Here is a 17,079-nt window from a genome sequence, read left to right as displayed (position 1 = left end):
TTCTGTCTCACCTCACCTGCCCCCAAGTCCAATGGGAAAGTTGGTCTCCCTTTCCTATGAGCCACAAGGCACATCTGAACTGGCTGCTGCTGGGATTTTATAAAGGCATTGAAGTTATGTTAAAAAGGGCTCTTCCTTATGCTGGCCTTCAAGATGTTTCTTTTCAGCTTCATTAAAAAGCAGCTGAGATATTTATTGGTTCTAGATATTGGGGAGTTAGATTATGAATAAGGGATGAAGCTCTGGTGAGAAATATCCAAAAAGAGAGAACGAATTTTATGCACTTCTGAAAATGTTTGCTTCTCCTTGCTGATGCTAATTCAGTTCAAGTTATTAATTGTTGCCATGTGTTGGCCTCTCCCCATTCTCTCTAAACTAGGGACAAGTGATACCAGAGCAACACCCTACTTATATAAAATGAATTTCTTTCTCATTATTTTCTAATTGGTGGTATGTATAATGATAAAATAAGGTTGAGTGTGTGCATTTCAGACTAACACATGACTGCTAGTTTGACTGCCTTAGTTTTCATTTTATTGTTCTGTGTCTTGTAGAGCAAAGAGCTTACAGCTTACCGGAGGCGCCAAGAGAAAAAAGGTATTTTTAACTGTTCCAAATTTCCTGAGGGACTGCTTGATCCATCTTTGGAAATGTTTGCACATGCTTTTTGATATCTATTCAATAGTTTGTGAGAGGTCTGTATGTAAGGAGCCTGCCTAAATCCTTTGCTTTGTCTGTAGGTTGGCCATCCTGCTCCTTTGAGTCCCCAGATGTGCAAGCCTTAGAACTGGGGATGGAGTGTTCTGTTTCAAATTATTTTCAAACACCTCCAATGTGCAGAACCAAAGAGAGCAGCAGTGTGAGGACCACCTGCTTTAGAAAGGCATCAGGTTGTCACTAGGTCTGTGTGGAATGACAAGAAGACTTACTATAGTAACAGACTCCTAGGTAGTCAGTTGCAGAAAGTGCCTGAGCATCTCTGCTGTGTCTCCTTATGGAGAATTGCTGAGAAATGTTAACTTTGAAACAAAGAATGACAGAGAAAGTACTATAAGCATTATCATTTTTCTTATTGATATCCAGATTTGAAACCTAGCTTCTCTTTTGTCAGAAGGTAAAACTGTTGCTGGAGTAGTTTGGGAGGCTGACGAGTGCGTGGGCAGGATTGTTGAGATCTGTTGGTCTTGAGTAATGGACTGCTCATGAGTCACACTGTGAAATAGCCCTGGGGTTATGTGCAAAACGAGTGTCAGAAACAGCATAAATGTTTGGCTTTAACAAACCGCATGAAAAAGAGGAAAATTGCTTTACTTTGATATTAATGCTAAAACTCTGAAACCTTTTAATATGTAAATCAACACAGACCATTTGTTTTATTGTAAATAAAAGTATCACTAAGAAAACATCTCCTTTTGGTCATTCCTATTTGTTTTGAGACCAGAACAGAAATTTTCAAATGATAACAGACAGACGGAGCCCTTTAAGGACATGATGATGAAGAAGATGGTGTGGCAATGATGATGACGAGGATGGTAGCAGAAGCAGTAACTGGCCATTACTGGGTGTTTTTGTGTGCCTTGAACTGTTCTAAGCAACTCATATTTATTACCTCATTTAAGTGACTTACTGACTGCTTCTGAAATTTGATAATCAGCCTGGTCATCATTTTGATTAACAGTCTTCTCCCTGTCATATTTTTAATGATTGGAGAAGTAATGGACTGATTGTAAAGATTTTTTTAAAATAAAAAATGTTTATTTTCTGTTAGGAGAGATGCATTTAAGATTTGTAGAGTCAATGTCATAACTGGTAAATAGCCTATAAAATGCTTTAACTTGGCTGGGATGCATATAGAGAATGTCCTTTTCTCTCTTGTTCCTCATTTTTTCATTTCTGTTTTCTTTTCTCTTTGTTTGGTGTACATCCTGAAAGCATCTGACTTTTTCAGTCACATCACCTAGTGTATCTGGTGGAGTAGATCCTTCATCTCACTTGAGCTATTCCTGATACCTTGCTGGACATGCCAGTAAGATCCTGGCTGGATCTAAAGCTATGCTTTGGTCATGTTGTAGATAATTACTTAAGGATCTGCCTTCTTTGGAATTCTCTTATATTAATCATTCAGTTTCTGGAAAAGAATGCAGCTGGTAAAAAGGGGGCTCACTCTAGACTTCATAGGCGCATTTCTGCAGGAGCAGACACTCCATCTATTTCAACTTTTTAAAGATTATGTAGCATGACTCAGTTATTTTATTACCACCATTTATGTTAAATCTGTTATGTGTATTACCTTATATTAAAAAAAATCTTGGGAGTGGGGAAGATGGCAGAGTAGGAAGGAATGCAGAAACCTCCCACATATATGCCAAGGAAGCAACTACAGCAAATACAACTAACCCTGAAAATGACCCAAAGACCACAGGACAGACCACCTACACCTGGTGAAGAAGAGCAGACCACACAGAGAAGGGTAAAGTGGCAGATCCATGAGGCTTCCCCCCCCCCCAGCCCACAGGTAGGAGAATGAGGAATGGAGCTGGGAGGGGATAGGTACTCAGGGATTCTGTACACCTGGCCCTGGAGATCTGCTCTGGGAACCTAAGTCCACATTGTACTGGGCTTTGGTGATTAGCAGAGCTGGACACCAGGGACATTTGAGCACTCTGGGAGGCTGAGACCCAAAACAGAGGCAGCAGTTTGAAAGATTGACCAACAGTAAGAAGGGTGCCAGGAGGCGAGGGTTGGATGGAACTCTTACTGCAGGAGAAAGAGAAAGTGGCTGACATTTCCCCAGCTTTCTTTGGTCCAATAGGTCAGGCACTCACCAGAGCCCCAAATGCTCCACGCTGTTTTCTGGCAGCTCAGCCCTGAGGCACTGCCTCATGCACTCAACTGCCTGCCAAGCCTCTTGGCTCAGCAATGTCAGACTTTGCTGCTTGGAGGGCAGAAGGAGGATTTCCCAGCTTTCTTGGCCCTGTTGCAGCCCAACTGGGAGGCACCTGTAGGAGCCAACTGTGGGTACTTCTTCCTCCTCATAGGTGGCTCAGCCCAGTGCCATGTGCCCCATCACTGCCATTGCACAATCATGTGCCCACCCAGCTGCCCTGTGACCACCCTGCCCACCCCATTAGTCCAGCAGCACTGCCATTGCTGCAGAGCATGCAGAGAGTGGCCCTGTGCACAATGATCCCAGGAGAAGCTCCTCTGCTTGGCTTAAAAAGGGCCAGCTGAGGTGAATTGCCATCCATGGCAGACTGGGATAGATGACTGCTGGCAAACAGAAAGATGGCCCCACTCATAGTCCACCAACAACAATGGGGCTCCACTGCAAAGAAGAACTAGGCACTAGACAGCAAAGAGTCATGAGCTTCTGGTCACCACAGGATGCTTTCTTCATAAAGCCATTACTCTCTAGATCAGGAAGCGTAGCAGATCCATGTGTAATACAAAGGAAGAAACACAGAAACCCTGACAAAATGAAGAGGCAGAGGAATATGTTCCAAACAAAACTGCAAGATAAGACACCAGAAAGAGGTCTAAATTAAACAAGATCACCAATCTTTTTGATAAATGTTTTGAAGGATGAATCATAAATATGCTCCCTGATCTGCAGAAAAGTATTAATCTCACTTAGGACTTCAACAAAGAAATAGTGGAGTTGAAAAAAGCCATTCAGAGCTGAAGACTACAGTAACTACAATGAATTATGCAATGGACAGAATGAATAATAGATTGCTTCAAGAAGAGGAGACAATCTGTGAGATGGAAATTAGAGAATAGGAAAACAGTAAAGATGAAGAACAGAAAAAGAATTTCTAGAAACAAAAGGATGCTAAGAAAGCTGTGTTAGAATTCCAAATGAAACAACATTCACATAATAGGGGTATGAGAAGGAGAAGATAGAGACAAAGGGTAGAAAGTCTCTTCAAAGAAATAATTGCTGAAAACTTTCCCAATCTGGGAAAGGAAATAGACACCCAGGTCTTGGAAGTGCAGAGAGCACCTAACAAAAGGAACAGAAATCAAACAATGCAGAAATAAATACATTCCAAAATTTGTGGGATGCCTCAAAAGCAGTTCTCAGCATGAAGTACATAGCAAAATAGGCCTACCTCAATAAACAAGAACAATCCCAAATAAACAGTCTTAAATTCGCAAAGAAACTAGAAAAAGAAGAACAAATGAAACCCAAAGTTAGTAGGAGGGACATAATAAAGGTCAGAGCAGAAATAAAGAAGAATAAAACAATAGAAAAAATCAATGAAACCAGGAGCTGATTCTTTGAGAAATAAGCAAAATAGATAAACCCCTAGCCAGACTTAACAAGAAAAAAAGACAGGCTACACAAAATCAGAAATGAAAAAAGAATAATCACAAAGTTCACCACATAAATGCAAAGAATTATTAGAGAATTCTATGAAAAATTATATGCCAAATAAATTGGATAACCTAGAAGAAATGGAAAAATTCCTAGAAAAATATAGCCTTCCAAGAATGACCCAGGAAGAAACAGAAAATCTAAACAGACCAATTACCAGCAATGAAATTGAATTGGTAATCACAAACTCCCAACAAATATAAGTCTTGTATCAGATGGCTTCACAGCTGAATTCTATCAAACATTTAAAAAAGAGCTAATACCGATTTTTCTTAAAGTATTCCAAAAAGTAGAAGCTGAGGGAATACTTTCAAACTCATTTTATGAGGCCAGCACCACTCCAATACCCAAACCAGACAGACACTACCAAAAAAAAAAAAAAAATTATAGACTGACATCCCTGATGAACACAGATGCAAAAATCCTCAAGAAAATATTAGCAAACTATATTCACAACTACATGAAAAGGATCATCCATCACAACCAAGTGGGATTTATTCCAGGGATGCAAGGATGGTACAATATTCATAGATCAATTAATGTGATACACCACATTAACAAAAAGGATAAAAACCACGTGATCATCTCAATAGATGCTGAAAAGGCATTTAACAAAATTCAACACCCATTCATGATAAAAACTCTCAACAAAATTGGTATAGAGGCTATATACCTCAAAACCATATGACAAACCTACAACTAACATCATATTCAGTGGTGAAAAGCTAATAGTTTTTCCTCTAAGATCAGAAACAAGACAAGGATGTCCACTCTGACTACTTTTATTCAACATAGTACTGGAGGTCATAGCAATGGCAATTAGACAAGTTAAAGAAATGAAAGGCTCTAAATTAGCAAGGAGGAAGTTAAACTGTCACTCTTGGCAGATGTCATGATATTATATATAGAAAACCCTAAAGATGCCACCAAAAAATTAGAACTAATAAGTGAATTCAGCAAAGTTGCAGGATATAAAATTAATACACAAAAATCTGTTATGTTCCTATATACTAAGAATGAACTAGCAGAAAGAGAAATCAGGAAAACTATTCCATTCACAATTGCATCAAAAAGAATAAAATACCTGGGTGTAAACTTAACTACGGAGGTGAAAGAACTGTACTCTAAAAACTATAAGACACTCATGAGAGAAATTAAAAAAGACAAATAAGTGAAAATCTATCCCATGTTTACAGATAGGAAGAATTAATATTGCCAAAATGGCCATCCTGCCCAAAGCAATTTACATATTCAATGCAATCCCTATCAAAATACCAAAGGTATTTTTCAGTGAAGTAGAGAAAATAATCCCAAAATTGGACTGGAACCACAAAAGATCCCTAATATTCCAAGCAGTTCTGACAAAGAAGAACAAGGCTGAGTGTATCATGCTCTCGGACTTTAAGGTATACTACAAAGCTACAGTAATCAAACCAGCATGGTACTGGCACAAGAACAGACCCACAGATGAATAGAATATAGAGCCCAGATATAAACCCACACACATATGGTCAATTAATACATGATAATAGAGCCATGAATATACAATGGGTAAAAGACAGTCTCTTCTATAACTGGTGTTGAGAAAACTGGACAGCTACATGTAAGAGGATGAAACTGGATTACTGTCTAACTCCATACACAAAAGTAAACTCAAAATGGATTAAAGACCTAAATGTAAGGCATAAAACCATAAAACTCTTAGAAGGAAACATAGGGAAAATTCTCTTGAACATAAGCATGAACAATTTTTTCCTGACACATCTCCGCAGGCAAGGGAAACAAAAAATGAAGAAGTGGGACTACATCAAACTAAGAAGCTGTACAGCAAAGGGCACCATTAGCATAACAAAAGTCATCCTAAAGTATATGGGAGAATATATTTGCCAACGATTTGTCCAAAGGGGTTAACACCGAAAATATATAATTAACTCATATGCCTCAACACCACAGAAAAAAAAAACCCGATTAAAAAGTGGGTAGAGGACCTGAAGAGACATTTTTCCAAAGAAGAAATACAGATGGCCAATAGGCACATGAAAAGGTGCTGCACATCAGTAATCCATCAGGGAAATGCAAATCAAAACCACAGTGAGATATCACCTCACACCAGTTAGAATGGCCACTATCAAAAAGTCAAGAAATAACAAGTGTCGGCCAGGATGTGAAGAAATGGGAACCCTCCTACACTTATTGGTAGGAATGTCAATTGCTGCAGCCACTGTTGAGAGCAGTGTGGAGGTTCCTCAAAAACTGAAAATACAAATTCCGTTTGACCCAGTAATTCTACTTCTAGGAATTTACCCCCCAAAAAAACAAAACCCCTGAATTGAAAAGATAAATGCACCCCTATATTTATTGCCACATTATTTATGATAGCTAAGTGATGGAAGCAGCCAAAGTACCCATCAATAGATGAATGGATAAAGGTGATGTTGTGCATATACACAATGGAGTATTATTCAGCTATTTAAAAAAAGAGAAAGAAATCCTGCCATTTGCAACAACATGGATGGACCTAGAGGGTATTGTAAGTAAAATAAGCCAGGCAGAGAAAGACAAATACCATAGGATTTCAATTATTTGTGGAAGCTAAAAACAAAACAAAATGAACAAAAAAGCAGTAGGTGCATAGACACTGAAAAGTAACTTGTGGTTACCATGGGTGAAGGGTTGGGATGGGTGGATGGGGAGGGTGAGGGGGATAAAGGGGCACAAAAATTCTCAATCATAAGTTAGTCATGAGGATGGTACAGCATGGAGAATATAGTCAGTGATTCTGTAACATCTTTTATGTTGACAAATAGTAACTACTAGTATGGGGTGAGATTTAATATGGGTAACTGTTGAACAATTGTGTTGTATACTTGAAACCAATCTAAGATTGTGTATCAATGATACTTCGATAAAAACCTGAGCATCTGAGTGTTTAAAGAAGTGTCACTGTCAATTTTCAATTTGGATGGTGTGAATGTCTTTTAACACTTAGATGTCTAGTTCTTTTAAAACAATAGGTTATAGACATAATTGGTTAAGGATTAAGATATTGAGGATCCTTGTTCTTAAGATATTTTAAATATCTGTTTACCTATTGAGAAAGCAAAGCCAAGAGGGTCTCTGGAGAATGGGGCTTGTGAAACTTTATTGCGGACAATTCCATTGGTCATCAAATTGATAACAGAGATTAGGCCCCTTGTTCTGGGGTGTTGAAAGAGTTTAATTTTTTCTGATTCCTGTAAATTGAAAAGCTATTTAAATTCTCCTGTGAAATCAGTTGAGGATTTTTCCCTTCTCAGTTCTTTCCTAAAGTACCTAATTCTTTTATAGGTGAATACCACATAGTTATATTAGATTTGAAACTTGTAATCAACCATCCTTCCATGTATGCCCAGAGAGTACACTATGCTACCCATTTTTCACAATCTAACATTGGATTAGTGTATGATACTCACATTTCTGCCAGGTTGGATGTTTGTTTGTTTTTCCTTTGTCATGTCTCACATCTTATTGACCTTTGAGTTTAAAGATTAAACAGTATGATTTTCTGTCATTTTGTGGAAGCATATAGTATATATGGTAAATTTTGGTGCATTTCTAGATTTTAAATTGAAACTGAGCGTTTGATGTAGTCTTCTCAGCATGGGGAACCTGGGAATATAGTTGGGCAAACGAGAATTCATTTTTTTATTTGAGAGAGTTGTGTTTCTTTTGGGAAGTAGGGGAGAGGTCTGCTTGACTTCAAAATCCATATTGACCTTACTGTTATTTAATTCTGAGACTTAGGTCTCCTCACCATACCACCCTCTTATTAAACACTGAATGGCACTTGGTGGGGTCACAAAAAGTGTTCTAGAGAAGATTCTTTCTACGCTCTCAAATGTATTTTTCCCACATTCCAAAAATAAGCCTGTTCAACACTCTGCCTTGAGTTCTGCAAATTAGGATGCTTAAAACACAGGAGGTATGGAAATTGACAGACACACAGTCAGACCTCATTTTATTGCACTTTGCTTTATTGTGCTTCGAAGACACTGAATTTTTTTGCAAATTGATGGTTTGTGGCAACTCCATGTCAAGCACAGCTATCTGTGCCATTTTTCCAACAACAACTGCTCACTTCATGTTTCTGCCACAATTTTGGTAATTCTCACAATACTTCAGATTTTTCATTGTTATTTTTTGTGGTGATCTTTAATGTTACTCTTTTAATTGTTTTGGGGTGCAGTGAACCATTCCCCTATGAGATGAGAAACTTAGTAAATGTGTGCATTCTGACTGCTCCACTGACCAGCCATTCCCCCAACTCTTACCCTCTCCTTGGGCCTCCCTAGTCCCTGAGACACAACAATATTGCAATTAGACCAATTAATAGTCATATAATGGCCTCTAAGTGTTCAAGTGGAAGGAAGACTTACATGTCTCTCACTTTAAACCAAAAGTTAGAAATGATTAAGCTTAGTGAGGAAGGCATACTGAAAACTGAGAAAGGCCGAAAGGGAGGCCTCTTGTGCCAACAGTGAGCCAAGCTGTGATTGCAAAGGAAAACCTCTTGAAGGAAATTAAAAGCGCTACTCTGTAAACACATGAATGATAAGCAATGAAATAGGTTATTGCTGATACAGAGAAAAGTTTTAGTGTTCTGGATAGAAGAGCAAACCAGCCACAACATTCCCTTAAGCAATGGCCTAATCCAGAGTAAGGACCTAACTCTCGTCAATTCTGTGAAGGTCAGATAGGTGAGGAAGCTGCCGAAGAGGAAAGAAGCTGTCTCCAAAACATAGAAATGCGGGTGAAGTAGCAAGTGCTAACGCTGCAGCAAGTTTCCAGATGATCTAGCTGAGATAATTGTTGAAGGCGGCTACGCTAAACAACAGGTTTCTAGTGTAGACAAAACAGCCTTCTATTGGAAGAAGATGCTAGCTAGAAATTTCATACAGAGCTAGAGAGAGGTCAATGCCTGGCTTCAAAGCTTCAAAGGACAGGCTGACTCTCTTGTTAGGGACTAATAATGCAGCTGGTAACTAAGTTGACGCTAATGCTCATTTGCAATTACAGAAATCCCGGGGCTCTTAAGAATTATGCTAAATCTACTTTGTGCTCTATAAATGGAGTAACAAAGCCTGAATGCCAGCACATCTGTTTACAACATGATTTGCTGAATGTTTTAAGTCCACTATTGAGACCTACTGCTCAGGAATAAAAAGTCCTTTCAAAATATGACTGCTCATTGACAATGCACCTGGTCACTCAAGAGCTCTGATGGAGATGGACAAAAAGGTTAATGTTGTTTAACCTGCAGAATGTATGTTGTTTAACCTAACAAAACATACATTCTGCAGCCCATAGATCAAGGAGTCATTTCAACTTTCAAGTCTTATTATTTAATAAATACATTATGTAAGGCTATAGCTGCTTTAGATGGTGATTCCTCTGATGGATCTGGGCAAGTCATAATTTTAGATGCTATTAAGAACATTTGTGATTCATGAGAAGAGGTCAGAATATCAGCATGAATGGGAGTTTGGAAGAAGTTGATTCCAACCATCAAGGATGACTGAGAAATTAGACTTCAGTAGAGGAAGTAACTGTGGATATGGTAGAAACAGCAAGAGTACTCCAGTTAGAAATGTAGTCTGAAGATGTGACTCAATTGCTGCAATCTCATCATAAAATTTGAATGGATGAGGTGTTGCTTCTCAGGATGAACAAAGAAAGTGGTTTCTTAAGATGGAATCTACTCCTAGTTAGAATTCTGTGAGGATTGTTGAAATGACAACAAAGGGTTGAGAATATTACATAAACTTAGTTGATAGTGGTAGGATTTGAGAGGATTGATTACTTCTGAAGGAAATTCTGTGGACAAAATGCTATCAAACAGCATCACAGGCTACAGAGAAATCATTTGTGAAATGAATAGTTAATGGATACAGCAAACTTCATTGCTGTGTTAAGAAACTGCCAGAGCCACCTCATCTTTCAGCAGCTGCCACCCTGATAGGTCTGCTGCCATAACCTCAAGGCAAGACTCTCCACCAGCAAAAAGATTATCACTCACTGAAAGCTCAGGCTTTTTTAGCAATGAAGTATTTTTAATTAAGCTATGCACACCATTTTTATACATAATGCTACTGCACTCACTAATAGACTACAGTATGTCAACATAACTTTTTAATGTACTAGGAGACCAAAACATTCTTTTGACCTGCTTTATTGCAGTGGTCTGGAACTGACCCCGAGGTATGCCTATGTTAGCTTAGGCAGTTATCTAGGGAGGTGGCTATGGAAGTAGCAAGGAAATAAGAGAATCTGAGTTCCTTTTGTTATTCTGAGTAGTTGGAGGGTGCATTCACTTCTCTTCACCCTCTTTCCTTTCTAACATTTTCAACTCTTTTCTCTAAGTAACAGACCCAGTTTCACTTACTGTCAGGATTTGCTAGCAGGGCACACACTATTCTGCCTATGTCATTAGATCTGCATGACCAAGAGGTAGCTCTGAAGCCTGAAGGCATTTATTGTTTCTTCTAATGCATTTATAGGTTTGAACTCTTAAATCTAACAGAGAGGTTAAGTAACTTTAAGTTTTGTTTAATATGTAACAGGTAAGTACGTATTATATTTTAACTGTGGGAAGGGGCTTTAGAAGTAATTTTCTAAGCCCGTCATCAATCAGATGAGAAGAACTGGAATCCTAGAAACTTATAATTGGATTCATTATCATGAAATATAATCATATTTATTTTGGTGCATATCAATAACATGATTACTTTTGAAAAGGGTTTCCCAGATATGAGTGTGTTAGCCACTAACGCTGTGAGCCACTAAATGAAAAGTTTGGGGGGTGGCAGAGACTTTGGTTATGAAATGTTCATTTTGAAAATAGTCTATGGAAGTGTTACCTGGTTGACATGATACTTAGATTGATCTTTAATATATTCTCTCTCTCTCTTTCTGTGTGTAATAATAGAAATGTAAGACTACTAAAGAAAGTTATGGGGGAAATACAACTCTAGGGGTGGGACTTGTTTTTTTCTGAAGAATGTTTATATGGATTAGAGGAAAATAAATGATGATTGGTATGTTCATGGATTGGGTACAGTTACCTCTAGGTTGCCTCTTATTTTGGGGAGTCTCCACAGCCTTCTCTCCTTTACAACCTAGAGAGCCTCAGATTGCAAATAGCCTGACTGAGTATGAGAGACTGAATTAAGAGCAGACAGTCTCAAGCTGTATTGACAAAGGAAATGTGTGTCTGCTGGATATTATCATTCTGTTCCAAAAATAAGTAAAGTCCAGTTTCATGTTGTTGGTTATTTGGCTTCTCTGTGCCCTAGGAAATGTTTATTAGCATAGTAAATAGGGAGATGAGTGTTTTCAGAATAAAATTACAAGCCTAAGATTTCCTGTATTTCCCCAATATTTTTTATTATAGAAAGTTTAAAGTATACAAAAAGTTGAAAGAATTATGTACTGCATTACCCATTTCCACCACTTAGATTCTGTACTTAGATAACATGTGAATGGTTGTTTTACTATACAACTATCCACCTATCCATCTTTAAGATACACTTTTAATAGAGTTTCTTTCTTTAGAATAACCATTAAAACCTGAAAAAAATATGTATATATGTACACACACATATATATGTATGTAGGTATATGCCATTTTCTGCTCCCTCTTTATGCCTAGAACCCATGGTAACAGATTCTTTCTCGCAGAACCCAGGAAGAAGAATGGGACAAATACATCATACCCGCCAAATCAGAGTCTGAAAAGTACAAAGTGAGTCGAACTTTCAGTTTCCTCATGAACAGGATGACTAGCCCTCGGAATAAATCTAAGGTAATTAAGGTTCTAGGCCTATTGTCTCTAAAATATAGGTGGCTCAGTTTCTGAGCAATTAGTTTCCACTTTCTGTTTGAAATCACTTTGCTTTTATAGAGACATATTTGAAGACCTCTATATTTCTTAGAGAATCACTAGAAATACTAAGACGGTGATGTCACTCTCTGTGCAGTCCTTATATTCTAACTGAAAATGTAGAAACTTTGTTTGTATGACTTCTTCAAGCAGATTGGCTCTCAGCATTTCTCTTTTCTAATTTTCCCCCCTTTCCTGCTGCTGTGTCTGAAGACAAAAAGCAAAGATGCCAAAGACAAAGAGAAGCTGAGCCGGCATCAGTTTGTCCCTGGGACGTTCTCTGGGGTTCTACAGTGTTTGGTTTGTGATAAGACGCTCCTGGGGAAAGAGTCATTCCAGTGTTCCAGTAAGTTCTCTGATCTATGTGTGCTGTCTTTGCACTTTGCTCTCTGAGAATATGGCCATTGCTAAGCTATTCCCATCAACCTTCATTTTATGTGCTGTAAATATGACTTAACAGCTTCCCAAGCCATGAGCTGTGATGGTGAGAGTGGGTACTTTTTGTCCACAGGGGTTGGCCTCCCAGAAGTCCAGACTTGACTTCTCCACTCAGGTGTCCAAACAGCTTCGCAAATGTTGCATGTCCAAAGCAGAGCTCTGCTCCCCACTCCTGTGCCCACCTAAAAACTGACCCTTTCAGTTAACAGCGGCTCTAGCATTCCAGCCAGATGCTCATGGCAAAGGTCTTGGAGTATTTCCGTATGCCTCTCCCTCACATCCGCTCCAATCCTTCAGTAATCCTCTCGGCTGTATCTTCAAAATACATGTGAAAGCCAGCCACTTCTCACCCCTGCCACCTTTACCACCCTTACCACCCTGGTCTAAAGCCACCATTTCAATAGCTTCCTAACTGGTTTTCTTGTGCTTTTACCACGAAAAGCATCGTTCTCAAAACACCTGTTCATAACATCAGCCAGAGAGGTTGCTGAGGCACATTTCAGTGCGCCAAGTCCTCCAGCCACTTCCTCTCATCCCCCGAGGAAGGCTAAAGCCCTGACGGTGGCCACAAGGTTCCTGATGTCCTCCATGCCCCCACTGCCACCCTCAGTCTTTGTTCCCTCTGCCCTGGTCACTCTGGCATCTTTGTTGTTCCTTGAACCTGCCAGGCATGCTGCGGCCGTGGGGCCTTTCCTGGCTGACCCTTCTGCCTGCTGCGCTCCCCCGTCATGTAGCTGCATGGTTTGCCCACTCACCTCCCTCAGGTCTGCTCAGATCACAGCTGCTCAGTCACCCCTCTCCTGACCACCCTATGCTGGTCTCATCTCCCCCCACCCACCCCAGTGGCATTTAGCATCATCTGACTTACTCCATGTGTCATGTATTATTTATATTCTGTTTCCTCCACCAGAATACAAATTCTTTGAGGGCTGCATTTCTTACTGATTTTACCCTCTGCTATATTCACAGTGCCTTGAACAACACCATGTACATAGTAGAGGCTTAGTAAATACTTGTGGAGTGAAAGAATAATTAAAGGCACACAAATTCAGGCCTAAGCAGGTGAAATGCATTTCCTGGTATTTGTTGGTGGCCAGAATTAGTGGAACATTTTGGGGGTGGGTTGGGAGCACAGAGGGAAAAGAAGAGCAGGGGAGGGTTACATATAAAATTCTTCATTAAATTCTTAGAAAACGATTAAATTAAAATTTTTAATGTGTCAATGGTTACACATCTGATGAAACTACAATCCGTATATGGCGTTAAAGGCAGATTGCATTTTCTTCTCAGTTACCACTGTAATTACGCCGGCTCTATTGCATGCTTGAATTAACTTTCCTTGGAAACTTGGTTACTTCTATTTGATCTGAAATAGCATCAAGCAGTTCAGATATTATTTAATTTGTGAAGTTTTGGGAATTTGCTCTAAGTATTGCTTCTGGTTTGCCCACATGCCAGCAGTCAGTTTGTAAGTGTGATGGCCTGTTTCATTGGTTCTCACTCCCTGCTTCTTGGCAGGGCCGATCCCGGATCCCTGCATTGCACTCCCAGCCACATCCAGGGCCTTTCTCTCCCCTCATTTTAAGACACATTCCTCATGTTGGGTGGTCTCCACTCACTGCTCTAAGGTCCCTCTGGCCACATCTTCACCATCTACATTTTGGCTTGTGTCCTCACTGGAGTCGCTTTCTTGTCGAGTCTGAGAGCCTTTCCTCATTATGCAGACTAACCGATCTGCTTTCATGCTGATCGTCCCTTCATGTAGGGAAATGCTCTTTGCCCTGGCACACTACTGTTGTGTTTCGCCACCTTCCCCCCAGCTCTGAGCACCCTCCAGATCAGTCCTTAGCATTGCTTCATTCCACTTGATGGTTTCTTAGCATAGTCATCCAGTCTGGTGGGTGTTCTAAAATACTATTTAGACCTCTTCTCCCCAGATTAACATCTTTATCCTCACCCCCTATTTCCACATTCCCAGTTGCCTAGGGAGGCTGAGCATCCAGGTGACCTGTGGCCACTTTTGAGCATTGTGGTGGAACTGCAGGGATGAACCAGGGCTGCGCCATCATACTGACTCAGTGTGACCCTGTCTGTGGGCATCGCCGCCTGGAGGGTTCCTCATCTCCCAGACCAGCTTGTCCTCAAAATCCACATGCAAAAGGCTGTCCTTTCCACTGTGGTAATGGTACAGGCTCAGATCACAGGCACGTTGATTCCCCTCCCTTGTGGCCCCCGAGGCAATATGTTTGGTGTCTTTCTTTTCCTTGCTCACAGTTACGGCTCAGGTAGATTCTCAGCACCACCTTCTATACTGCTGAGAGTGAATCATACCAGTTTCCCTCTTTCTAGGTATTTTCACTTATAATTTATTCTGAATACTTTGATCACATTAATCTTTGTAAAACACCACTTTCATCCACCCACATACACTTACGGACTTTGCTCTTTTTTGTTTACTGGCTAAGCTCAGGCTCTTGAGATGCTTTTTGTTCCCCGCGTGTGTCCCACTGATGCATCCTACAATAAGCTCACTCTTGAGTCCTAGTTTGCTACCAGAGGGCCCACCAGGCTGTTGTCCTTTACTCCCACTACATGTATTTCCTGCCTCTGTCCCTTTGCTTATGATAATCTCCCTTCTCTGTTTCCCCTATTTCTCTGCAACAGTCTAGATTTCTTCTTACCTTCTCTCTGGGAGATCTTCCCAGACCAATGCATCCTAAATTCCTGCACATCATGTTTATGCTCTATTTGTCCTTTCCGTTTAATACCAGGTTATGTACAACCTCTTTGATTTTTAGCTACTAAAACAGACTTTGTTTGCATAGCACTATGATCACATGGTGGTTGTTTGTATCCCCTACAGCAGCTATCACAAAGCTGGGCCCTCTGACACTCTTTTGTAGTTCATGACTGATGGAAAATTGGGGAGCCAGGGTCACTGAAAGGTAACCTGCTGTAATACAGAACATGTTGGTTTGTACTAAATTGGTCAGGTGGACCATCATGGAAGTTTTAGAGGAAGTTTGCTGGAAGTACATGGGATATATTTAGTTTTTCAAATAGTCAATAACTTAAAAAATGCAGTAGGATTCATAAAAGATGTAAGGTTTAAAGAGAAACTTAGAGAAAATTGCTATGCATATTTGGATGGAGTCTCTTCTAATGATTAAAAAAGTTAGCTTTTTATGCTAACATTTCATTTGATGATGATATCAAATGTGTTTAGTTGTCCTTATACATTTAATTTTTTCCAGTTTTTTCACATTAATATGTTAAACAGAACATTCTTTTGCACATATCACTGTCCATATCTTTGGTTATTGTCTTAGAATAAATTCTAGAATCATTATGAGTATATGGGGGCTTAAACTTTGGTTATTAACATTATTTACACTGGGTAAGAATGTAACATTGTATAAACTGCCATTATTGGCAAATAAATAATCTTATTTCATGTGTATATTTTTGTACTTAATTATGAAGGTTAATATTTCTAATCTTAAAAACATGAAACAAAGCATATTCAAAATTCTGGTGTCTATATTCTGCTTTGTCAAAGCCTAAGTTGCTAGTTTTCCACAAATACTGTATTTCTATAAAATTCTCCATATTTATAAATAGATTTCACAGTATTTCTAGAAATTTCAATGCTTGTACTTTGATGTTACATTATTTGGTGCACAAAATACACAAATCACAGCTTCATTGCAGATTTAACTTTTATAAACATGAAATTACCCTTTTAATGCCATTGATGCCTTTTGCATTAAATTTTACTTTGTCTAAAATTAATATCCCTCTTTTCTTTTGTTTGTATTTCCCCTATTTCGGTATTTTAAATTTGGGATGTGTGTCTTTAATTTGGGCATAGGTGATCTATAATGTAACGAGAGACCTTATTTTATAATGAGTGTTTTTCTTATCTACATTTAATTTTATAGCTATCAGCTATCTTTTATAGTTCTTTGATGTCTGGCTTAGCTATTTAGGCCATGTGTTGTTGGCTTTTGTCTTTTCCAGGGATTTGGAAAACTGCTCTCTTAATATTTACTAATGAGATTTTAAGGCTGTGTAAGGCTTATAATTTCATATTCTTTTATTTACCTTATATTTGCCCTCTTTTTCTTAGCCTCTATTAGTATACTGATTTCATTATTAAATTACTGTGTTCATGTGTTTAATCTTTCAAGAATAATTTTCTGTTTCAAGAATAATTGATATTTGTATTTAGTTGTGTGTTTCTACTTAACAGCAATTTTTTTAGATGTGATTGTTTAGCTGGCTTTAGTGCTCACTTTTGCTCCTGTTATGTGTACATATATGTGTATATACATATGTGTATATA

At 39.0% G+C, this 17,079-nt stretch overlaps 1 protein-coding gene across 8 annotated transcripts in view; it reads left to right on the top strand.

The window, feature by feature from the left end:
* Nucleotides 1-17,079, top strand: part of ARHGEF28 (Rho guanine nucleotide exchange factor 28) — a 327,107-nt gene that overhangs the window by 233,592 nt on the left and 76,436 nt on the right. For all 8 annotated transcript variants that reach the window (XR_012130564.1, XR_012130563.1, XM_073235080.1 and 5 more), the window contains 3 exons: nt 555-597; nt 12,095-12,218; nt 12,510-12,642. Coding sequence is in view for 6 of the 8 variants with exons in the window: in XM_073235080.1 (XP_073091181.1) it covers nt 555-597; nt 12,095-12,218; nt 12,510-12,642 (300 nt within the window). In the remaining 2 variants the exon portion in view is untranslated. The remainder of the gene's footprint in view (nt 1-554; nt 598-12,094; nt 12,219-12,509; nt 12,643-17,079) is intronic.

The sequence above is a fragment of the Manis javanica genome, chromosome 1 (genome assembly GCF_040802235.1).
Source record: "Manis javanica isolate MJ-LG chromosome 1, MJ_LKY, whole genome shotgun sequence".
NCBI lineage: Eukaryota > Metazoa > Chordata > Mammalia > Pholidota > Manidae > Manis > Manis javanica.
The sequence above is the reverse complement of the archived record's forward strand: the minus strand, read 5'-3'. Positions and strand labels throughout refer to the sequence as shown.